Source organism: Lytechinus pictus, chromosome 15 (genome assembly GCF_037042905.1).
Source record: "Lytechinus pictus isolate F3 Inbred chromosome 15, Lp3.0, whole genome shotgun sequence".
In the NCBI taxonomy this organism is placed as follows: domain Eukaryota; kingdom Metazoa; phylum Echinodermata; class Echinoidea; order Temnopleuroida; family Toxopneustidae; genus Lytechinus; species Lytechinus pictus.
Genome location: NC_087259.1, coordinates 14,853,319 through 14,879,773, shown reverse-complemented (window position 1 = coordinate 14,879,773; position 26,455 = coordinate 14,853,319). Strand labels below are relative to the sequence as shown.

The following is a 26,455-nucleotide window of genomic DNA, read 5'->3' as shown; positions in this document are numbered from 1 at the left end:
GAAGAGCAATAGGATCGTTATATTTCATTTCATTCAATCCCCCTGCAGCCCCAAATCAGCAACATTATGAATTGATGTGTTCGTTGGCTTCGTCAAGGAGTCGTGAGTTTTTGATTGCTCTTTTTATTTTAAGATTTATTTCAAGAAATAAGTTGGATAATCGTAATTGTTTCCAGGTTTTTGACCGATAAGCCAACTGATCATAATTTTACTCCGTGAGATTATCGAATTTTAACTGGATCAGATCAACTCCAAACCAAGACTCCTCAGAGCAGGAGTCATGTGGAATAGTCTGCAGAATGGGTCTCGTGGTCTAGTGGTTAGAGCATTGGACTCATAACTGTAAGGTTGTGAGTTCGAATCCCGTTCTGCTAATGCCTCCACTTTGATAAAAAGACCCGAGAGTAATTTCTGTCGTCTACATATGGTCAGCCACTATATGACTGATTAACTAACGTTTCATAGATCATTGGTTATATACCAGCTTGGCATTATACCAGCAAAAAGCTGTCCTGCCGAGTCCCTACGGGGGTTACCATATCAGAAGGGTGGATTAAACACTTTAAGGGGCATAACATGGTGTAGAAGGGAAAATTCATAGATAGTCGCGAGGAAGCGAAGCGAGTGAGGAAAACTAACCTTTTTTAATTGAATCTAATTTTTTGACTGATTTCAACATCACATCAAGAAAACCATTACGTATTGTACTCTTTTTTTGTGTCACATTTTCTGTCGTTCGTTTTTTTTTTCGGTGGTGGTACTTTTGGAGGTCAAGTGTCCCCCAAGCCCCTACCCGATGGGTACCCTATATGTGGAACGCATATCTCATACGTTCTAATCAATCATTATATTCACAAAACGAATAATTAATCGACTGGTTAACCGACTGGTATAACGTTGCCGGGTGTTCCTATAACATGACCCCAATTTTCTGACACCTCCTTTCTGACTCCACCCCCTTCATTTTGTATATGCAGCATTTTCTTTCTGTGATTGGTCATGTTGCTAATAAATATTCATTAGTAATGTAATGCTTCTTTGCAAGTTAATTATTAGTGGTATTTATTTCATTGTGCGAAAAAACCCGATCAATTATATTTTTAACCTTCAGGTTACTCTGTGAAGTGTGGTGAAGATATAACGAGAAAGATTGAAAACTAACGATGTTCCTGTATGAGGCGCGAAAATATATTGGAAAAGGCCGGTCGATATGGCAATAAAAATCACTCTCTCTCTCTCTCTCTACTCTTTCTTTTTATGGTATTAGGGGGAAGGCCTTGGAGTGGTTCAGGAGTTACCTAACAGATAGGTCTCAATTCGTATCAGTTAACAACGCTACTTCTTCTACTCTTCCTATCACCTATGGAGTACCTCAGGGTAGCTTACTTGGCCCTCTTCTTTTTATTACTTACATCAATGACATTAAAAAAAGTTCAAATTTACTAACATTCATACTGTTTGCAGACGACTCGAATATTTTCTTTTCTCATGATAACGCAAATCAACTTGTAAAAATTGTAAACTCTGAACTCATACATGTAACTGACTGGATTAAGGCGAATAAACTATCACTTAACCTACAAAAGACAAATTATATGCTTTTTAGTAACAAAACACATACATTACCTGACAATCTCATTTTTGATAACACCGTTCTTGAAAATGTATCACAAACCAGATTCTTGGGTGTTACTATTGACAATAAGCTATCATGGAAACCACACATTGATAATATATGCAAAACAATTTCAAGAAACATCGGAATTATTAACAAGCTCAAATATTTTCTTCCATCTCACACTTTACTTACATTATATCATACACTAATATTACCATACATTAATTATGGCATTTTGGCATGGGGTTGTGCAATCCAAACACAATTACAAAGGATACTGTTGTTGCAGAAGAAGGCCCTTAGAATAATTTTTCAAACTCATTTCAGATCACACACAGATGTCCTTTTTTTCCAAAATAATATTCTTAAAGTGAATGATTTATATCTTTTCCAACTCGCCCAATTTATGTATAAACTAAATAAAAATGATCTCCCCACAATTTTTTCAAATATGTTTTGTAAAAACTCCTCCATACATGATTACCCAACGAGACAACGTAATTGTTATCATCTACCCCCAACCCGTACTCTTTTAGCAAAAAACTCTTTCGTCTTTTTTGGACCAGTGTATTGGAATTCACTGCCCAATGACTTTAAAGAATCACCAAGCATTAACATTTTCAAGCGCAAACTTAAAAAGATGCTAATTTGTCAATACTCCACATCAACAAGTCAAGCTAATATATAACTGTAACTAAACGTATTTACAACTATCATTTAATTATCAACAAATTTGTCTAATATATATTCTAAATAATGTCACTACAGTGTCCTATGACCTGTGCACCTGTCATGTTCCTCTTTTTATTTTCAGTTTTATTTGCACCACCCTTTTCTCCCCTCTCTTTCCTTTGCCTCCCTTTTCCACTCTTATAATTTATATTAAAAATGTTATCATCATTATCGTTATCACTCCAATTATTCAAATTACTTTCCACTTTTTGTTGTCGCTTATACGCTCTATTTTGGTATTTTGTAGATTATGTATTTTATTTTTGTTTTCCACCCGTCTCTTGTATATAGGTTATGTTAATTAGTATTGGAACTATGTTTAGGGACTTGCCTTATTTACAAGCTCTGCTTTTCTTGGCAAGTCCCTCCGTTCAGATAATTTTATCTTCAATATTTGTTATGAAATGTTATAGAACTGTATGTATTATTTTGAACATGTATTTACACTTTACTTTGATTATATCTTTTGTTTGAACGGAAATAAATGAATAAATCTAAATCTAAATCTACTCGGAGAAAAATAAGAAACCGTGGAAACTATTCATTAGCACTCTAAATTGATTTATTCCTGATTTCATGGAAAAGAGAAGTGAAAGTTAAGCCTCTTTTCTATTGACTTAAAAAAAGACAAATTTTATTAACCAGTTGACGAGATCATGCAGGATGTTAGTGCCATACAAGGGCCCAATAAAGATATATTGCGTGCAGACGAGAACTCCTGCAGTTGTTTCAGAACGATGTCATCTTATTCGTGACGTTTATAGGGCTACAGATAATACTGAAAATATTTATATCTAAATAAATAGAGGAAAATGCTGAAAATTTCATCAAAATCATATAACAAATAACAAAGTTATTGAATTTTGAAGTTTATCAATATTTTGTGAAAATAGTTATATGCACATCGTCATGAATTTTCATTAGGTGGGCTGGTGATGTCACATCCCCACTTTCCTTTTTCTTATGTTATTACATGAAATCATAAATGTTCCATTTTTTCATACATGTGTAAATGTTGTGTCTCCATTATGATGAAATAAGTTGCGGCAATAAATAACTAATGTACTTAATTAGTTGCCAATTCAATTATTTAAGTTCTTGGTAAATTCTTTTTTAATAAACCTAATTTCATATAAAAAAACAAAAGAACAAGTGGAGATATGCCATCATCAGCCCAACTAATGGATATTCATGAAGACATGCCTAGAAATGTTTCACCGGAATAATGGAAAAGAAATCTTTAAAATTCAATAACTTTGTTATTTGTTATCCGATTTTGATCAAATTTCAGCATTTTACTCTGTGAATTTTACTCTATATGTATTGAGATATAAATACTTCCAGCCTGGACCATCCCTTTATCAACAACGACGTCGACGACTTAGTACGTCGTATGACTATGAGGTTAATATGGCGCAAATTCGGTTGCTTATTTCCTCGTATTTTCGTAATATATGCAATAGATTATATGCCTAGTTACGTTCACACGATGACTCATCCCTAAAACTTTCGTGCGAGAGGACCCACAGGGGTAGTAGATGACCAAATCACGGATCTTTACATGTTTTAAGTGTCGCGGAAACCACAGAGTGGTCACGCTAACTACAAACATGGACCTACATGCTACAAATGACCCTGACTTGATGCTTGAACGTTGGGTTTTCACACAAGACTATTCTACATACAAGTCACTGCCGGGGACTTTAGGCTGTATATTCAGACCATTTTACTCGAGTGAAGGGTTTGCACAGCAGAATAATGGGGACCCTCGCAGCTCGTCGACAATCCAGGGTCCCCTAACACAAAGGTTAGCGATTAATCGCTAAATGAAACGGCCAATCAAGATTACCGTTGCATGCGCATTTTGCTCAGTAGACTGACAAGGAACCAATCAGAATTGTTCTTTCAAATAAGCAATTAATCGCTAACCTTTGCGTAAAGCCCGTCTCATACTATGCATCCGATGCGACGCGATTTTTCAAGAAATCGCATTTTACATTAAATATGGAAGTTCCAAGAAGTAAAATTATTTTAATCAAAGTTTGGCATATTAATAGGAAAACAAAATCATATTTTTACTTTGCGGCAAGCCATATGGTCAGAGTAAAGTCCAAATCGGCTTCAAGTCGCAGCCGATGATGACGTCATTACGATTTGGCATTGAATTGGTTTTTATTCATTCAGGGAGGCTCTAACTGGATTGAATTTCGATTTCAGTAGTCCTATACAATTATTCTGAACTCTGATCCGTAATATTTTATTAGTTGGAATATCAAATGTTATCATAATTAATTTGAAATTCGGAACGCAACGAATCGCATAGTGTGAGACGGGCTTTACGGGGATCTGGACGTAGAACCATGAGCCGGATGAGAAATAGTTGTATTTTTAATCTTCTATTCAACTTGAAGATTGCAAACCTTCGAAACTACTGGCTAATCATCGAATTTCAAAACTTCACATTAAAGGTCGAGAGCGAAGTTTTGTTGGGGGTCCTTTTAACTCCGTTTAATATTGGATGTTTAGCAACATTGTGTGATCCAAAAATGACGTCATAATGGTCAATCGCACAGGTGTCCCAAAAAGGCTGAAACCTTTACTCTTTTTGTATTACACTTGAGGTGTTGTGGCTCAGTGGATAAGTCTCCGGACTTCGAACCACAAGGTCCGGGGTTCAAATCCAACCGCAGCACTCGCGTCATTTGGCAAGGCGTTTTATCTACATTTGCCACTCTCCATGCATCCAGGTGTAGTAAATGGGTACCCGGTAGGAAGAAATTCCTTGAATACTCGAGCACCCGATCAGGGTAGCCGTGCCTAGAAACATTTGTATTAAGCGCTATATAAATGATGCATATTATTATTATTAAGCCAATTATTTGTGTGGTTTTTTTTATTCTAATTTATATCCGCTATCACCTTAACTAATATGATGTTGCGTCGTGTGAAGGCTGATGGATGCGGATTCAAAGAACGTCTTTTACATTATGCAATAATGTATCACCGTACAAGGGCAAGTTACGTAGGTGGATGTAAAGCAATGAAACAACAGAAACACGGCCCTGGACTTCGGGATAACGAATTAAAGCAATGTGGCGATTTTGAAGGAAATTATTCATGATGAGTGGTTGAAAAGTGTTGTCTATCATAATTTCCTGTACATTAGCATGGGGCCGATATACATTTTTTTTTATAATACTCCACCGAGTTATGGGGGTCATTGATGTCCCGGATGTTTTCAACTGCTTCAAAATTTCATGGAACTTTCGTTTGCCAAATGTGACTCAATGCTTTTGTTCTTTTACTTTCTTTGATTTTTTTTGGGGGAGGGTGTGTGTTTTGTGTTCCGCACGACACAGACATTTTACAAGGATGTGTAATCGAGTTTTTTGTTCCCTTTTGGTACTACTCGAGGATCACCTTCAATCAAGAAAGTATTATTTTTATTTTCATGTCAAAAATATCCAAAAATGTTGTCGAAATATCCTGTATGGCACAACATAGAGATGACATCACGATCAAGAACATAATCAGAAAGCGCAAGAGTGCATGGCGGCAGCGGGGAGGGGGGGGTGACAAGGGGATCGTCAGTGGAGGCAAACAATAATTTTGAAGACTTAATGTAGTTTTTAAAATGATATAACAGTAGTTATAAGTGCCTGAACTCTTGTCTAATAATGGATTCGACTCGTCATAATTATTTTGAATTAGAAACCGACAATGACAATCAGCATAAATGATCCAGCTCTGTGTGGTATTGTCATTTGCATTAATATTTCACCGGTTTCAGGAACGTGAAGGAATTGTGATGTTCCTGCCCCGGGTAACGACTCCTATAGGACGATCTCATCTCTACCGGAGAGTAAAAGATTCTTGGGACGAGCGATCACTCAGCCCCCCCCCCCCCCCCCCCCCGCATACTCAGTTGTTTGACTTAGTGTCTTTATGGTCGTTGGATGAATGAGGAGCATGGTATGAGTGATTGTTTGTCGGCCCTATTAATACATAGCTCCGGTGAAGTTAGCTGACCCTACAAAGTTCCACCTGAGCGATGGATTTGAATAACCAATTCCATTGCTCAGGTTGAATGGTGTTGTGGGATTAGCAATCCTTGGTTGGAGCTGTGCATTGGACTTGACTGCTCGCTCGTCCCCAGACACCCTCCTGTCTTTCGTTTTTGTTCCTGCTTAAAACTAAGTTTTTTATTGTTTGAATTAAGACGTTTATCAATAAGCATCCTTCCACCACCACATGTGTTTGTATTTTTTTATTACTTCATCTTTTCCTTTTAGTATACATAATATATTAAGTTGCATTAAATTTTCGTCATCATTTCAAGTTTGATGTTTTTAAATCTGTACACTCTATGTATATATGCCTGTAAATTGTACGCAATTCAGCCTTTTGGCTGCAAAGTGCAATAATTTCAATAAAACCTTTTCAATTTCAATTTCAATTGTTAAAGGGATGATCCGGGCTGAGAATAATATGATTTAAACAGATTTAAAAAAATCAGACAAACAAAACACTGAAATTTGATCAAAATCGGACTGGGAATAACAAACTTATGGCATTTTAAAGATTTGCATTATTCTGATGAAACCGTTCTAGGCATGTCTTCATGAATATTCAATGAGAAACTTGATGATGTCATATCCCCATTTATTCTTTGGTATTTTATTATTTGTCATTAAGTTTATTCAATTTTTTTCTACTAAGAACTGACAAAAAATTGGATTGACAACTGATTCAATTGCTGCAACTTATTTCATTATAAAGGAGACACATTATTCACACATGTATGAAAAATGAAACAATTATGATTTCATGTAATAACAAAATAAAAATGGAAGTGGGGATGTGACATCGTCAGCCCACCTAATGCATATTCATGATGACGTGCATATAACTATTTTCACAAAATATTGATAAACTTTTAAATTCAATAATTTCGTTATTTGTTATCCGATTTTGATGAAATTTTCAGCATTTTGCTCCGTGAATATTACTTTATCTTTTTAGATATAATATTTTCAGCCCGGAGTACCCCTTCATGCTTCAATGGAGGACAGATTTGGCAAATTAAAAATGAGCCAGACAAGTCATAATAAGCCTTGCCAGTCAGTAAGATCAATAGATTCATGTACGAAATGATATCATAATCTCTGAGTAGTACGGAGAATATAGCCAGACCATGTACACATCTTTACATGAAATACATAGACCTCATTATTGGTTTATTGTGTGAAAGGGGTAGATCTTTGCGAGTACACAAATCTCAAAATGATAGATTTGATTGAGGCACGTAGTTGATAGGGGCATTTTTTTTTTAATCGTTTAGTTAATGCGGTCTTTATTTTTTTTCCAAAGAGCATTTTCACGGGCAGTACGCTTACAGATAGCATATTAAATATAATAATAATAATAATAATAATATAGGTATATTTATCCAGGGTAGCTGCTTCAGTTTCGAAAACTGTTCTACCAGCGGGCCCTGCTATTATTACCCCGGGTTTAGCTGAGCTGCCTAGGCGTTCAAGCATTCAAGGAATTTCTTCCTACCGAGTACCCATTCACCTCACCTGGATTGAGTCTAGCACAATGTGGATAAGTTTCTTGCTGAAGGAAATTACGCCATGGCTGGGATTCGAAACCACGACCCTCTGTTTCAAAGTCGGAAGACTATTCCACTGGGCCACAACGCTCCAAATATGACATTTAATTGAATTTGCTTACCGGAGCAAAATGAGTTTGTCAGTGTACACATCGACAAATTTAGAAATTGCCATTGATCGAAATCGTTAGAAGACAAATATTTCTTCTTGTTCGTCCAATTGTGTTTCAATCTCTTTCTCTGATTATGTTTTCATCCTTTCCCCAAAGAAAACGTCTCGACGCGTCGGGTACAGAATGTCCTTTTCACGTTCCCCTGCTCTCAGCATTCAGCCCTATCTATCAGTATGCTTTTCACACTGCATTTCCTTAACCCCATACTATCTTTAACCCCGGACTATCCTTAACCACATACTATTGGATTCACACTGTCTTTCTTAACCCCATACTCACACAGCTCATGGATATTGGTGATTTTACTATACAGAGCGCGATTAACGTGCAATTTTGACTTCTGTGATTGGCTAATGCTTAGCCCTACTTTTCCTTAGCCCAGTCCGTTTCACACTGCATCTCTTAGCACCGCAATAAGCCAGCTAACCCTGCTTTTTTGCAGGGCCAGATAGTACGGTAATATTTACCGTGCTAGCCCACTTTGCTAAAACGTAGTGTGAAAACGAAGTGGGCTAAGCTTAACCCCGGGAAATTGGTGGGGCTAAGACCCCCCCCCCCCCCCTAGCCCCACCAATTTCATGGGGTTAAGGAAAAAAGTGCATTGTGAAAAGCATAGAGGGTTGGGAAAAAACACAAGGACAATTTGTTCACCCTAAATGAACCACTTGTACCTTTTGGCATGTTTGGGGGGTAATCTTGCACCCTACATGGAAAAGGGTGCAAAATGCACCCTTTCACAATTATTTGCACCAAGAAATGATCGTTTGCACACTATGCATAATATTTGACTTTAAAAAGGATCAAATTTGAACCTTTATTCCAAGGTTCATCTCTGCACTCTATGGGGGCAAGTATCTCGCTATTCACGTTATTTCCACGAAAACTGATTTACTTCTGAGATTCACAATGCATATTGAAACATATAACCTATGACCTAAAAATGACCTATTCTATTTTGAAGAACTAAATTATTTTATATGCGGGTGGAAAGGGCTTGATCTCGACTTTGATACAGCTGTGTTTTGTTTTGTTTGGTTTTTTTTTTGTAATTCGGTACATATTTTATGACCAATTCTTTCATCCCTGCTCTGCTTTAAAAAAAACGCGTATTCAATGACAAATATCAATATGTCATGATAAATTTATATTCAGTTACTGGCACACAAAAGAAAGGGGCAGTCATAGAGTTATAGTACGTATTTAACTCTATGGGGGCAGTATATAGGTAATCACGACCAGTTATCAGTAACCTCAACTCTTTTTTAAGATTAGGGATTTTTTTTATAATGTGATAAATCGTATGTACATAGAATACCGCATTGTTTATTACATTTTATGACTGACAAAAACTTATGGGAATTCCTATTTCATGCTTAGGGGTGCGCCGCGTTCCAAAAAAAGAAGTTGCGTTTTGTTTTTTAAAGTGTACTCTTTTGCCTTAGGTGAAAATCAGAGCTGCATTTTATAGCATCCGCAGGAACTTTATAATCGGAACCGATCGCAAGTCTTTATGCGACCAGGCCCAGAGGTGTTTCGTAAAGCTTGTTAGGTTACGAGTGACTTTACAAGCAACTCGTCTGCGAAGTACCAAAAATTGTGCTCAAAGTCACAATTAATCCCGTTAATCGTATAGTTGTTTGTGAATTCATTAACGACTTCACTACCGTTTCGTGAAACACTCCTGTCAAAGTCCATTCCTGCTGTTGTGCATTGACAGTACTGCGAACCCCTTTCATGAATGCCAAGGCAATTTCACGCCATTCATGAGATGATTTAATGGAATTATTATATCTGTCTCTCCAAATATGCTACCGCCAAAGGGCTCACATGTGTAAAGTTCATGGACTAAAATTCTTTCTTTCAATTCGAGAGGAATTTATATGTGTACATTGTTGTACACAAGTCATTTACAGTTGCATGTTTTACGGAAACACATCCTGAACTCATTGATGTCACGAACAAAATGATTGCTCAGTATTCATATCATTGTATACAGTACTTTACCAGGATAAATACAATATAATTTATATTGAGGATTTATTTTGTGAGTCATTTAAAGACGAAGTGATCTGACTGTGGCTTTTCAAGTATGAGGAATTGCGTGCGCCTGACACCTCCTATAAGTATTATGATGATTCGGGAAGTCATAAATTAATATCTAGGTCAGTAGTTCGCACTACCCGCTCTAAACAGTCACCTAGGTTACTTAGCTAGCATTCATCTTCTTGTTGTTCTTTTATAGGCCTACTCTTCTTCTTTTCTTCTTCTTTTTCTTCTCCTTCTTCACTTCCTCCTCCTCTTTCTTTTCTTCTTCTTCTTCTTCTTCTTCATCATCTTCTTCTTTATCATCTTCCTCCTCTTCTTCTTCTCACCACCATGACCACATCTAATTACATTGACGTTCAAGTACTACCGGTTACCCATTTAACTCCCATAGTAAATCGGCAGGACAGCATTTTTGCTGGTAAAAGCCAAGCTGGTATGTAACCACTTACGTAGGATACATTTTCGGTCTAGGTTAATCAGTCATAGTAGCTGACCTTATAGACGACAGAAATTCGGGCCTTTTTATCAAAGTGAAGACAATGGCAGAGTTGGGATTCGAACTCACAACCTTGCGATTATGAGTACAATGCTCTAACCACTGGACCACACGATCCGTGACAAACGTAGATAAGTGCCTTGCCAAAGGACACTAGCGCCAGGTGGGATGTGAACACTTGACCATCGGCTTAAGAGTCAGGTGTCTGAACCAATACACCACGACACCTCTCATAAAATGAAACATGAATCCAATCTATTATTCGTCTTCTTTTTCTTTGCCTTCTCCGGTCCGGAATCCACTGTCTACACAGCTCACCGGCGGTGCCGGACTTCCATCCGAAGGGCATCCTTGATTCGTTACATACTGAAGTCGGTTTGTACAGATAATTGCTCTATAACCAATACTTTGATTTAATATAGCAGATATCTCAAATTGAGTGACATGAGGCAGTTGCTAAAAAAACCCAAGTAAAAAAATTCATGCCGCGTTTCGTTTTAAAACCTTAACGATTGCACGTCTTTCTCTATTTTCGCTATATATTATGTATTATTTTTCCGAGAGCAATTCATTGCGCTAGAGTGTATATATCGCATAGTTTACATGATTTGAGTTTGTACATATCTAATAATGAAATCTTGAAATAAGCAAGGCACCATTTTGATTTGTGCTGAATTCATAATCATCATCATCACCGTCATCATCATCACCATCATCATCACCATCATCATCATCGTTGTCATCGTCGTCATCATCATCATCGTCATCTTCATCATCGTCAACATCATCATCTCCATCGATGTTAATGTCATTCCTAAGAAGAACACGTCATCGTCTGTTGTAAGCCATTACTAATTAAAAAGAATAACACATTCTCAATAACATGAATTAGGTGTTATACAAGTCCCAATATTACAAAGCTTTGAACAATTTACATAATATTTTTTTACAAGGTTAGTTAGTCATTTATAACGACTGATTTATCGAATTCAAAGGAAAAAATAAAAAAGAGTGACTTACCAGATGGCCCATCCTAGTCCGCCGAAGGAGCGATGCCAGCCGTAGTCCGACACTTCGCTTGCCGGATCGTTAGCGAGAGCACTGAGGGTCGCAGTATCAGCGAGTCTCATGAATGATCCTAGTGAGATGTAGATGATGTTTGTGATGACGAGGATGATGAGGAAGAGCCGGAAGAGCTCCCGCTGGTCGAAAAGCCAGCTGCGGTCGGAAGAGAGCTTGATGACCATATTCGAGGTCAGCGGAAACTCCGTGAAGGGTTCGGCGCCACCGAGGGCGTCGTGGACGAGATTGCTCCATTCGCTTAAGTTGTTTGATGCATCAAGGTTATCTATAATATCCATTCCTAATAAGATTTCCAAGTGGTTGGTTCTTCCAGACGTCGTCGTTGACAAGGGCGATTCAGTTGACGAGACATGCATGCGATGTCCATCATGCCTGCCCCTTGATGGATCAAACATCTTCTTCGCCAATCGATAATCTTTCCCGTGATGTGGTAAGGAATCGAACGGCATCCCGTCCGTCGTGCAGTTCATCACCAAGCAACGAAGGCGGTTCAATCGTTCGTTAAACCGTAGTTGGAGTTCTCTGTGAGTCTGAAATCTATGTTCAGTCGAACGTACTCCCCTCAGTAACAGTTCCTCTTCAGCCAGGTCAGTGTAGTTGAATTGGGAGATCATGTCCTTCAGCTGCTCCACGGCCACTGGTCTGGATACCTCAGAAGCTGGTGGAAGAAACCCAAAGGCAAGGAGACTCCCGATCCAAATCAACAAACTCGTCAGCATGATCGCCTTCCGCCATCCGTACCGATCCGCCAAGAACCCGATCATGGCATTGGAGAGAAATGTTGCGAGAGGCTTCATGGCTGCCACAACTCCAATGCGACTCGGTCCCAACCCAAGTTGTTTAAGGTAGAGCGAGCGATACGGAGCAATACATGAAGATGCCCCATCGGACAGGAAATAAAACATCTTATACGGCAACATGGTTTGGTTGATCGCAAAGCGCCTCGCGGGCGAGCGCATCTTCTTTTCTGAGTTCACCTTCATTTCGTCGTTATCAAGCGAGAGATAATTCTTCCGAAGTATGAATCCACACCAACTCCGCCTATTCTCCTCAAGAGGTTCTGTCTCTTCTCTTGACTTGTTCAATAATGAAACCTCCTCTCCACTCGAAGCGATATAATCGTTCCCAGTGAGTATGCGCCTTTCGGTCCTCTCGTTCATACCAACCCGTGAATTCATGCTCAAGTAGATTATTACAAAAAGGTATTTCGCTCTTTTCAAAACAGTTCTATTTCATTGTTACCACTGCTATCTAAAAGATGATATGCACCGTTGATCGTGCCGTCCCAAATCCCGTATAAAGTTTTCACCACCGAGAATATACCCGATCACCTGTGCTCAGTGTGCGATGCGATCAGGTGAAATACCGGCGTGTGCTCAAAGTTCATTGGTCAATTGTTTGGTGACAACTGTCCAATGACGTTTCGCTGTTAAACGCAGATTTCAGCATGCCGGTAGAATTGCATTCTTTTAGGATGGCCGTGTCTCGGAGATTCACATTTCGATACATGCCGGCTCTGATTATCTATCATAATCAAATTCATATTTGTCATTCTGTCACGTTCAGTTTGTATTATAGTAGATGTCGTATTTCCGATGGCGATGAGGTTCGGGTTTATCATTATTTTATCTTCAGAAAATGCCCGTTGATAGATCAAGTTCAGGCTCATGCCATCATCTTCTTCACCAGTATGTTAATGTTAAAGGGGAATTTAACCCAAAATGCTAAGAATGATAGGGATCAAGATGAATCCGAAGCTAGTTGAAATAACGAGCATATCTATTTCTTTCTTGGGGACATTTATCAGTATGTCGACCTATTCTTTATTACATGTTTAAATGGAATTCTTACTTTTAACGCAAAGTTTACCATGACGTCAAAATGGCATTGATAAAAGCGGAACATGAGAGAAAGATATTGATGAAGATTTGACGACCATCCGAAAGAGTTATGAATTTTTTAGTTTAAAATTTGGTGACGTCACAGACGAGCAGATGCTCCTTGTGTCATGTATGCAGTGTGATATAAAGTTCATGGCCCGTATTCTGAAGTCGGGTTTAACTTAGACCATGGTCTAACTCTGTCCTAAAATTATAGGAAGCAAAACGTTTCAAAATTTGTTTACAGTGATTGCTTCTCATGTTTACTATGCTGTTTACTAATTCTTTATTGGTCATACTTATCCTTCCCGGGCAGTTAATAATTTTTTGGGAGTCAAATTAGCCGATACATTGAACCTCTACTGTTAGAGATTTATGTAACAACTGGCTTTCCATAGTTAAACGGCAACTTAAAACCTGAGTTTAAATTAATCCCGACTTCAGAATACGGGCCCATGAGTTCATATCTATTGTAGTCCAAGATCATGGAAATGTGATTTCCATCCGCATTACAAACATAAATGAAACACATGTGAGAACATACAAAAATGATGAACAATACATGTAAAATAGACAAACAATCTTATTATTCTTCACCGTGCAGAAGTCATGGCGTTCATGTTGAAAGATGATTCTCATAATGATTTTACCTATATGTGATGATTATTCGTATTTTTAAAACAAGAAATGTGTATGTCATTATCCTTACAATATTCATTATTATTGTCATTATCATTATTATCATTATTATTATTATTGTTATTATTTCATCATTATTATTATTATTAGAAGTAGTAGTACCATAACTGTTATTTGTATTCTTGTTATCCATCAGATGCTATGTGATCGAGTAGTTGGGACTATTGTGAGAAATTATCTCCTAACAAGTTGGTTATACAAATGAATAGAGTTTAGAACGAAACGAAATTTTCTCAAAATTTTGAAAGTGATTTTATTTGTGTTTTGGGTTATCATCAGACAAATTAGTATATACCCCAATATTTGTTCATCATGTTCCGTTGAAAACTTGATTTATGTAATTTATATTACAATTATATTTTTGAGAGCTGCTGGCATTATGACGTCACATATTGAAAAAAATGAATGATCGCAATTTTCTTATTCTTCGATGGATTTTCATCAAACTTTCAACAATATTTTCTTTATTTTTCTGCTTTTGGTAAAACCCACTTACCAGGGTGAACTTCCACTAAACCATTACAAAGTTATATGAATTTAACCAAATAGTTGTAAGAATGGTAAGGACCAACTTGAGGACGAAATAGCAAGTATGTGTTGCTTTATTGGGGTCATTATTATTATGATGACACTATATTATGTTCCATAAAAATTAAATTTATACTTTGAAGAAAAGGTTCACCTCGGCGTAAGGGATGGATATTGATAAAGGTCTGACGACCATCCATCAAACGATAACAGAGTTCTGAATTTTTCAGTTTAATATTTTGTGACGTCACATGCGAACAACTCCCTCATTATGTCATGTGATATAATATGTACACATTCCATAAAATGATTATTTATTTTTTTACAAATTTCAATGTGATTAAAACCTGTGCATTCAGACGAGCAATAATTGTCGGCGAATTTCTCCATAGTCAGATAGTCGTGAAAGTACATGCCCCAGAGAAAACTTGGATCTTACACAAAAACGATAACCTGACAGATATAGCCCGACTACAAATGTAATTACAGCGAAGTGGGTGGATTTTTCTCATATAAAATGCAAATGATATTCTTGATTCCATCAAACAATGCTCGGAAGATGATAAAGATGTCACTTTCTATGAGATCAGTCAAACAGAAAATATAAAAGTGTGGCATGCACAGGCATGACAGGGAGAATATTGAATCAGAAATTGATTGGTCGTTTGTGGTGTGTAAGAAATAAATGAATACAGATATGAAAAATATGGAGGATTGTTGTGATGGTGCCGGGTAAAAATGGCAGAGGTAATAATGGCAGAGGTAAAAATGGCAGAGGTAAAAATGGCAGAGGTAAAGATATTATATGGATTTTTCTGTCATCATTTTAGGTCTATACTTTATCGTTGATATGATCAAACTCAAACTATTTCATGCCAAAATAATTTCAATTAGTGATTGATGAAAGTATTTATCTTGGCCAGTTCGTATAGTAGAACAGCACTTCATCCCATACATAACCAACAAATTTTAATGTAAAGACCAATGTGCGCTACCATTAACACACTGAAATAGACAAGTTCGGGATTTCTTTGAACCACTGGCATAACTTGGATAACAGATAAATAACAAAACGTTCTGCAATAAAAGCAATTTTTCATATTTCAACATCATAATGGATCCGAATAGATATTGATATGATACGTATATAGTTTAATGTAAATGATATAATAATAGCAACTAGTGTTCAGTTTTTCAGAGCAATACCTCATTGCACCTAGTCCAAGTGGATGTCAGGTTCCTAACCTAGTTTCTATGGTAACGGTTACCGCATTAATTTTGAAATGTGTAGCGAATCAGGGATTTGAATTTTTAGGTGTTTCTTAGGTACCATTCTATCGACCTGTTTTGAAGGGGAAATTCACCCTGACAAATGGTTTACTGTAAAATTAGCAGAAAAATATATTGGTGAAAGTTTGCGGCAAGCCCATCAAAGATTAAGATAGTTATTAGAAGTTTGAGTTTTTATGATCTGTGACGTCATATACTAGCAGCTGCCCCGTATTTAATGCACCAAAATGTATACTTTTCAATATTTTAATCAGTGGTTCATGATTGCTAAAAAAAATCTTTCAGGTGCGGATGTGAAATGATTTGTATGTTACAATAAAGCCATTTTTTTTTTTTTTTTTTTAATTGACATTTCATTGATATTTTTTATTACACCATATGCGGGAAAAACTGCTCGCAAATGACGTCACCGTTAAAATGTAAAATTCTAACAGCTTTTTAAATCTTTGATGGATTCCCTAAAACCCCACCAGTATCATTTTAATTATTTTCTGCTATTTCTACAATAATCTTTATGTCAGTGTGAATTTCCCCTGTAATGAATGAAGTATAATACTTGGGATCCAAAGTGTGCTTCAAATTTGAATATTAGAAGAGCGATTTGACATGAGAAGACCGTGCATGAAAGCCCAGGAAAAATAAGAAATACCAACTCAAGTGTTATCAATTTGGTGCAGAAGATCTACAGCATCATTTGAAAATGTTACCCTTTCCATTAGTCAAACATTATAATTCCAAATTTCTTCTCAGAACCTTTCATATTTAATCTACTGTACATGGAGGGGCTTTTGGGTTTTTTGGCATGGGGGTTTAAAACTGACCATTTATACCTCTATCATGTTTACCTTTGCCATTATTACCTGTGCCATTTTTTCCTGTGCCATTTTTACCCTTGCCATTTTTACATCTGCCATTTTTACCGTTGCCATTTTTACCTCTGCCATTTTTACCTTTGCCATTTTTACCTCAGCCATTTTTACCTTTGCCAGTTTTACCTTTGCCATTTTTACCTCTGCCATTTTTACACCGAGCCGTTGTGATAGTATATGCATTAATTCGTTGCGGGTATACCACCAGCACTATCAATCGATAAAACCCATCCCATCACCCGTCCTCATTTTTATCTAAACCTCCTCATCCCCTTTCTTCTCCCCTTCCCATCACCCTTCTCCATCTCTCCCCTTCCACCTCGTCCTCGTTTTCCCCTCTCTTCCTCCTCTTCTACCTCTTTCTTCTCTCCTCTCTTATCCATTCTCCTCTCCATTCTCCCATTCCCCTTCTCCTCCCCTCTGTCTCCTCGTCCTCTCCCTCTTCATCTATCTTCAACCTTCTCGCCATCTTAATAATCCTCAGCATTATCACTATGCTTATCTCCATCAACATCATCATCCTCGTCGTCGTCATGATCATCATCATCATCATCACTATCATCGTCGTCGTCATTATCATCATCGTCATCATCATCGTCGTCGTAGTAGTAATCATCGTTATTATCATCAACGCCATAATCACCATGCCCATCATTGTAATGATCGTAATCATTACCATCTCCATTATCATAATCATCATCATCCCCGCTATCCTCGTCATCATTATCATCGCCATTGTTATCATCACCATCAACATCATCACCATGCCCATAATTGTAATGATCATAATCGTTACCATCTTCGCTATCATTATCATTATCATCATTATCATCACCATTATTATCTCATCATCACCGCTATCATCATCTCCATTATCATAGTCATTATCATCATCATCATCATCACCGCTATCATAATCATCATCATCACCACCATTGATTGATTGATTGATTGATTTATTGATTTATTTCATTTCTTTTCTTTCCATTTTTCACATACAAATCAAAAATACATAAATACAAATACATAAATATAATTACAAACAAAAATTAACAAAAGTAAGGACCTTACATTTGCAAAAATTGGGTAATGTAAATTATACGAACAAAATACGATACTTATATCATCATTTTATAAAACTAAACATTCTTGATAGTATGAGTATTCGTGTGTATGTAAAAAAAAAAAAGAAAGGGGTGAAATGAAAAGAGAGACCAGCTGAGAAGCTTGGCTTGTTGGACGCTGATCTCTCGAATACGTACATAATGTAAATAACGTAATATAATGTGAACTTGGTAAATGATCATTTAAATCAAAGGAACGTAAATAGTAGGGTAATCGCTGAAAGTGTGGACGATAAATGCGTCGTGGATGATTTTAAAAAAAATACAAAAATACAAAAAAATACAAAACAAAACAAACAAAAAAAATGGACGGGGGACGAGGAGAAATAATAAGATACAAATAACGATAAGGAAAAGACAAATAAGGAAAATGGAGTGGGGGAAAGGGCTCGGTGGGAGGTGGGATCTGTATATGATTATCAAGTAATCGAAGAGGTTTGTTGTGAGTAGGGGGCAAGTAGTGATTTTTTAACTTTAAATTTAAATGTACCAATACTTAAGCTTTCTCTCGTATTCAGGGGAAGAGAATTCCAAAATTTGTAACTTCCCCCACATAGCTTGGATTACAGGCGCAAGCAGTGACGAGATCACTGCGAACCTTCGCTATTTATAGTCTCCGAGTGCGTTGCGTAAGTCGATCATTGATTTCTAGCGCGCCAAATGCAATAGCGCCATCTACGTTTACTGCATTATAACCAAAACCGTAGCGGACTGGTTCGCTACACAGCCCCCCTCTTCAAGGAATGTGTCCTCATATTAAAAGAGGGATTCCAAACAGTTTAGCAAAACAACCAAAATGTACTACATCGCTGTATTAATCATACTAACTTATTTCTGTAAGCTCTCATTGATAGCAACATTATCATCATTTCCATTAGCTGTGTGAACGTGTTCATTCTGTGGACATTAACTTTGAAATAAACATTACAGCGAGTGCTTCCTATATTATATCATTTTCATAAGTATTTGTACATCTAGGACACCTCATTGAACATTATTATCCGAAAAGATAATGGTCTGGTGTTTTACAAAACAAATAAATGGCTTACACTACGACATAAAATATATGAAAATATTTATATATACATGTCCAGTAGAAATTGAGTTGTTTTCCACATTGGTTCAACAGTTCGTGTGGATTAGTCCTTCTATATATCTGATTAGTTCATTCTTCAACAGTCAAAACCCTTGTGTCTTCTGTTATGCCACGCAGTAGATCCATAGATCGATATATATTAACAGTTTGTCAATTTAAGAAACAGCGAGAGAACAGTTCCACGTCTATCTGCAGATGGAAAGTTATGAGTGTTCAAAAGAAATAGTCTGGAGGTCTTCTCCGCCTCCTAGGAAAGCGTGGAGGGTTGATATCTGAGTCACTAGAGTCATCAGGTAATGGACTTCCTGGTTCTACTGTAATCTCAGTAGAAGCCTGAGTAGGTTGTCCATAATTCACAACATCTGGTTCACGATCGGTAGTCACCTCGTCTGTTTTGTCTGCTGGCTGGGTCCTCCAGGCATCTGGTACATCAGATCCGTTGTAGAGCTTCAGACGGTCAAAGTGAACCACTCTCAGTTTGCTTCTGGGGGATCTCTGGATACGATAGGTCACGTCGGAAAGTCTAGACACCACTTAGTAGGGACCTTCCCATTTAGGTGAGAATTCGGGGCTGACTCCTTTCTTCCTGGTATTGTTGCGGAGCCATACGAACAGTCCAGCTTCATAGAGTTTCCCATCTGATTTCCGATCATAGTTCCTCTTCTGGCATCGCAGTTCAACACCTTTGCGTTCCTGGGCCCTCCGGTACGTCTCTTCCATTCTTTCCCTCAGCTGCTGCGCATAGTCAGTCCACTCACTTCCATTCTGTTTGGAGAACTGCAAATCGATAGGCAGTGAAACCTCTCGGCCAAACATCATCATGTTTGGAGTCTCCTTGATTGTGCCGTGCGTGGAGCTTCTGTATGCAGCTGTGGCGTAGGGTATATACCTGTCCCAGTCCCGCTGGTGCTTCTCTGGATCCAGTAAGGTAGCAAGAATGTTGATCAGTGTCCGGTTGAACATTTCAATCATTCCATCACTCTTAGGGTTGTACGGTGTCGTCCTTGTATTTCTGACACCCAGTAGTTGACACACTTCCTGGAAGACATTAGACTCGAAGTTCCTGCCTTGATCACTATGTATCTCATTAGGAACTCCATAGCGGCAGACGAATTCGTCCACAAGCTTCCGTGCCACTGTTTCAGCTCTTTCATCTGTTACTGCATATGCCTCGACATACTTGGTATAATAGTCAGCTACCACAAGAATGTACTTGTTCCCGTCATCAGTAACTGGCAATGGTCCCATAATGTCCAGGGCGATCCTCTCCATCGGATATCCACTCTGCCTCTGCTGTAGCAGAGATCTTTTCCCTGGTCCTGCCTTTTGTCGGCGAGCGCAGTCTGGACATTGCCTAATGAAGGATCTGACATCTTCCTTCATTCCTACCCAGTAGAAGCGTTCCTGTACTTTGTGTAGAGTCTTCGTCATCCCAAGATGTCCTGCCATGGGAGAGGAGTGTAGGTCCTGTAGCACCTCAGGTATCAGAGCTTTAGGTAGTACATAACGCCACCTGACATCTCGTCCATCTTCTGATTCCCACCTCCTGTAGAGAACACCATCTTTGACCTTTAGCTGGTCCCAGTGATCCAGAAGAACCTTGAACTTAAAATGATATGCCGTCGCCTCTTCCCGGGATGGCTTCCTCCCTTCCACCAGTGCATTCCTGACTGGATTTATGTTAGGATCTTCCTGCTGGGCCTCTTGGATGTCAGCTAGGTTGTCATTCCTCAACGTGATAACGTTAATATTTCCAGTGTCTCCCCCATAGATGCAGCATCATTCTCGCTTATACTGCCTGCATGGTCTTCGTGATAGAGCGTCAGCATTGCTGTGAATCCTTCCAGCTCTATGTATAATCTCGATGTCGTAGCTTGATATGACTTCCAGCCTTCGTGCCAGCTGACCTTCAGGTTGCCGGAAATTCATCAGCCATCTCAGAGCTCCGTGATCAGTCCTCACCTGGACGTGGCGACCATACAAATAGTGCTTGTAGTGTTTAAGATACACTACTACAGCAAGTAGTTCCTTGCGGGTTACACAGTAGTTCCTTTCTGGTTTGCTCAGGACTCGGCTTCCATAGGCAATGACCCGTTCCTGGCCATTCTGTATCTGGGAGAGTACACCACCGATGCCATCATTGCTGGCGTCTGTGTCTGTGACTAGTCTGTGGTTCAGTTCCTCAAAGGCTTCTTGGCAGTCCTGGTTCCACTCAAACTTCCGTCCTCTCTCAGTCATTTGATGCAGAGGTCTAGCAATTCTGGCAAAGCCTTCTACGAATCTAAGGTAATAAGATGCAAGGCCTAAGAATCCACGGACCTCCCTCACTGACTCGGGTCTGGGCCATGTAATGTCCTGATTGTTTCTGTTTTGTCCTTCTCAGTCGATATGCCTTCTGCAGAGATGACTTGCCCGAGGTACGAAACAGAAGTCTTGAACAAGTTGCACTTCTTCGGCTTCAACTTCAGCCTTGTCTGTCTTAGACGTTCAAACACCTGCTGCAGCCTCGCCATCTCCTCATCAATGGATTTCCCGAACACGATCACGTCATCCAAGTAGACCAATAGCGTCTCCCAGTGCAGTCCTCTCAGCTCCTAGCTCCGTCCCTTTCTTTATCACACGTTGTGATCCTGTAGGGTTGTACACTCTAACTGGGACTGCTCCATTACTAGTTCTGACGAGGGTCCTGGCCAAGATGATGCCTATCTGTGTAAGTTGACGTCTATCATTTGATGCTTCAACCAAGCCTGTAACGTCGTCTGACACCCCGTCCAGTACTTTTCCTGTAATGATGCCTTCTCGGCCTGCCGGTATAGCGTACATCTCAGTAGCTATGATGCGGAAGCAAGTTCTAGTGTTGTCTTCATGGCGACACTGAACTGAACCCTACTTGGTTTCCATTGTAGCAGTCTCCAAGTTAAGCCTTGCTCCTAACTGCAGAATATTATCCATGCCCAAGACTCCATCGCTACAGATATCAGCGACAATCAGGGTGATCCTTGCCTTCCCCTGGCCAATTATCACTTCTGTGTGGATCTTTCTATCCACCTCTAGGTGTGAGCCGTCTGCAAGCTTAACCTTCTCTGTAGTAGTTTGAATTGTAGGTTTCTCGTGTAGTTTCCCATAACCTTCCTTGGAGGTGTATGTATCCGTTGCTCCTGTGTCTACCAGAAAACTCAGCTGTGTCCGACCGATAGTGACTGGCACATACATGCCCTTCAGAATTCCCTTGTTGATTTCTCCATTGTACTTGGTTGTAACTATTGGCTGTGTGGCATTTGGTGTTGAGGGGCTGGTGCTTCCAGGTTCCTTGGTCGCGCCACGCCCTCCTGGGGCGACCCTACTTCGTTTGTTGAGCCCTGCTGTTGTTGCTCGGCTTGATGAATCTGAGCCTCATCCCTCATCCTCTTTTTGCACTTCCTCTTCATGTGGCCTTTTTTCCACAATAGTAGTAACTACCATCGAACTTGTTGCTTGTGACTAGGTACCACAGTCTGAGGTTGTGGCTGTAGTGTGGTCCTGATAGCCTCTACCAATTTGGACATCATCTCAGCGTTACCTTTGGAGATTTCTTCCTTCAAGGTGGTTACCATGTCTTTTACTTCCGAGATTGATTCAGAAGTTGGTTTATCTTCCCCATTCTCTTTTGTCATTGCCATGCTGTACTTAGGTTTCCTGCTGCTCCGCTGGTCCTCAGAATGACGGAAGGCCTCAGCTACCACTGCAGCATGTACCACACATCCAATGTCTTACATTGGTTATTGAACATTGCCTCTCTGAGCTTGGGTTTCACAAGGGCATCCATGAGGTGTCTCTTCGCCAATCTGTCACGGACATCAAAGTCCAGCTCTGGGTAGGCCAATGCAGTGAGCTCTCTGATACTTTGTGCAAGCTCCTTGAGTGTCTCACCCTCCTGTCTCTGTCTTTGCTTTAGCTCCAGTAGATTATTATCTGCCTGTTTATTATCCGAGAACCGGTTGGCCAGCATTCTCTTCAGATCATTGAAGCCTACTGTCTGCCTTTGTTCCGTAGCAGCCTTAGTGCCTGACCTCTTAAGCATGATGCCAGGATCCTCCCCGCTTCTTCATCATCCCAACCATTCACTGCTTGGCATGAGTCGAAATGTTGGCTGTAATCAATCCATGATGAACATCCATCATATTTGTCTGGTTTGATAAAGTGGGTACCCCTAGGCTTCTGTTGGGCGTCCTGTGATGACCTTGGGTTGGACGTCTCCCCATGTTAGAGTGTATCTTCCAATGCTTGATGGATTATGGCCTGGAGCCTACTGAATCTATTGGAGGATCTCGCACAGCAGTTGGTTGCACCGCTGGTGATGCCGTTTCCCTGGCAGCATTTTGTACTGGCGAATTAATAGGATTGCCTCTACTATTCCGCCACGTAGTATTAAATGGGACTTCCTCCTCAGTTGATGATGCCGTTTGATTCGACCTATCTGTGCTTCCCCGACTACTCCGTCTTCTTCGTCTTCGCCTTGTAGGTTTACTCTGCTCATTAGAAAATGACTGGAGAAGCTTCTCCATCTGCGATTGTATAGCTAGAGCCTGTGCCTGGGCCTTGGCTTGTTGCTTCATCATCTCGTCCTGAGCCTTGAATTGATGTTTCATCATATCCTCCTGAGCCTTGGATTGATGTTTCATCATCTGTGCGATCTCCATCAGAGCCTCGGTCTTCTGCCTCCTCCTACTGGGAGAGAACTTGATTTCAGAATGGGTAGAAAGTGATTCATCCCCTGAAGTAGAATTGCTGCCATCTGTTCCAGATGTCCTCACGTTCTCCATCCCACTTCTGACACCATTTGTGTGGCGGCCCTCCGTCTTGGAACGGGTCTTGGATGCTGGGGGCCGGCCTGACCCTTGCCTCTATCACCTTCATCCGTCGATGAATTACTAGCCATCCTTAATGCGAGCGGTTTCCTTATATCTGTATATATGGCGTTATGTAGAGACCCGGGCGTGTTCCGTTTTCCCAAAATATATGGGGGTGGAGTGTTGAGAGGTAGTGTGAACAGGTGAAATATAGAATAACAGGGGATTTCTATTGGAGCTGTATAATCTCTATGGGTAGGCTTATACTGTAGTAGTCAATTGGATTCCATAGATCACACAGGTTGGAGACGATGAATACATTTGGTGTATGACAACGGTCATACTTTAATTATACATCACCATTCAGCATTTGTACAGGTTATCACAATTAACACCGTCACCAATTATCCAGAATTGTATTTGCAGTATTAGAAATTAAGCGAGCAATGTTCATTTCCAAACCTTTTCTTGATTTAGCCCAGTTGGAGAGGAGCGCAGGGAGATCGTCGTCCGACTCCGACCTCAGCCAGCGTCGAAGTGACGAGATCACTGCGATACTCCGCTATTTATAGTCTCCGAGAGCTGCCTTACGCAGTGCGTTGAGTAAGTCGATCATTGAGAAAACCGTAGCGGTTTGGTTCGCTACAATATATATGTATATGTATACACAACAAAAAAAGTAAGTCCCCCCTAAATCAAATTGCTGTTACTTTTGAACGGAATTATTTTGAGATATGATATTCCGTAGGTAGTTTTCTACACTCATTAAGCAACTCCTGTGGAAATATAAGATTGATCAGTTGAGTCATGCATGAGTAATTAAAGATTGAATTAAAAATGACAATTTTTGAAAGTCACAAGAGTCATTTTTCAGATTGTGCAAATACAAAGTTGGGCAAATGTTGTCTTTAGGTGAATTTTATGGTGTTATGCTGTTTTAATATCCATCATTTGGCCACTCCACACACAATTTTATGTTCATGGTTGAGTGAGCACAATGTATTGCAGGGGCCGCGAAAGCGAGGGGGGGCTGGGCGGGGAGCTTCAGTCCCCCCACTTTTTTCCAAAAGCATGTACAAAAATTTAAAAATGTCCATACGATTGTGATTTTTTGCATGGTCAGCCCCCCCCCCCCCCCCACTTTGAAAACCCTTCCCCGGCCCCTGTATTGTGACGTATCATCATAGGGGTTTATGGTAGTATCCTCTACAACTGGTTAGATCATGTTAAAATTTGAAAATGTTGGTGGCTACCCCGATTATAGGCCCCTCCCCCATTTTGAAATTCTGGACCCACCACTGATTTGTCCATAAATTAAACTGATCATGAGAAATTGTTAGGAAAAGAATACATTTATGCAGTATAAAGAGTATTCATTCCTAAGTTTTCGAATGTGCTCGCTCAACCATGAAAATGTTTAAAGTTCGGAAAGTGTGTGGTGATAGAAATGATAAAACAATAGCAATTTAAGTCTTATTTGAGACCGAATTTGCCCCCAATATTCACTTTATTACCCTTTAAAATGAGTCTGTGACATTGAAAATACCAATTTTCCCACTTTGATGCGTGCTCACTCATCCATAAATAACCAAACCGATTTCATTTTTGCACAGAATTATGCCCATAGGTTGATAAACATTACTACCAAGTGACATTGCTAAAGACAGCCGTGAAAAAAAGTTCCACCATATTGAATAAAAATGATAGAATATGATGACAGTTATTTTTGGAAGAGTTTCTTCAAAAATATTCATCGTTTCACGGTTCAATGAACATTTATTGAAAACAAAAAATACGATTTTCAAATATCATAGGCAAGTATTGGTTCATTTTGGGAACTGAAAATGATCTTTTCTAAACTTTTTCGTTATGTTCATGACCAATTAACATGCTTCAATGATTCAAAGGCGTTTAATCAAATATCCACGCCTGAATGAACATGTGGAATGCGATTAGCTCTTTTGTACGTTATTGGAAAAAATGCAATTTGTTACCATGGATATCTGTCACAAACCTCCTTGCATAGTTCATTTGATTTGATTTTTATGAAAATCCCGACGTTTAATGCATCAGTGAGCACACAATATTCGAAAATTATGCAAACGAGAAGAAAGTTCAAGGCCTTGGCCCCACTCTGTGTCGTATCGAATGGTTATTTTGGTGTGCGCGCCTTTTGGATAATGTTACTCTGAAGCCATGTACGAAGTTTCATGAAATAACTATTGGCAGAAGTAATAAAAACCGTCCATGAAACAAACCCTCATTTCATATTTGTTAAAATTTTGACTTCGTCTCTCATAGACTTGTGTACATTATGGGTGCACATGTTTAAGAATAAGTAACCCCTTATTCAATATGATGGAACTTTTTTTCACGGC

At 39.2% G+C, this 26,455-nt stretch overlaps 1 protein-coding gene across 1 annotated transcript in view; it reads right to left on the bottom strand.

The window, feature by feature from the left end:
- LOC129277324 (major facilitator superfamily domain-containing protein 6-like) overlaps window positions 1–12,940 on the bottom strand; it is a 52,441-nt gene extending 39,501 nt beyond the window's left edge. The window contains exon 1 of the mRNA XM_064110000.1: window positions 11,700–12,940. Coding sequence (XP_063966070.1) covers window positions 11,700–12,940 — 1,241 coding nt within the window. The remainder of the gene's footprint in view (window positions 1–11,699) is intronic.
- Window positions 12,941–26,455: the final 13,515 nt, after the last annotated feature.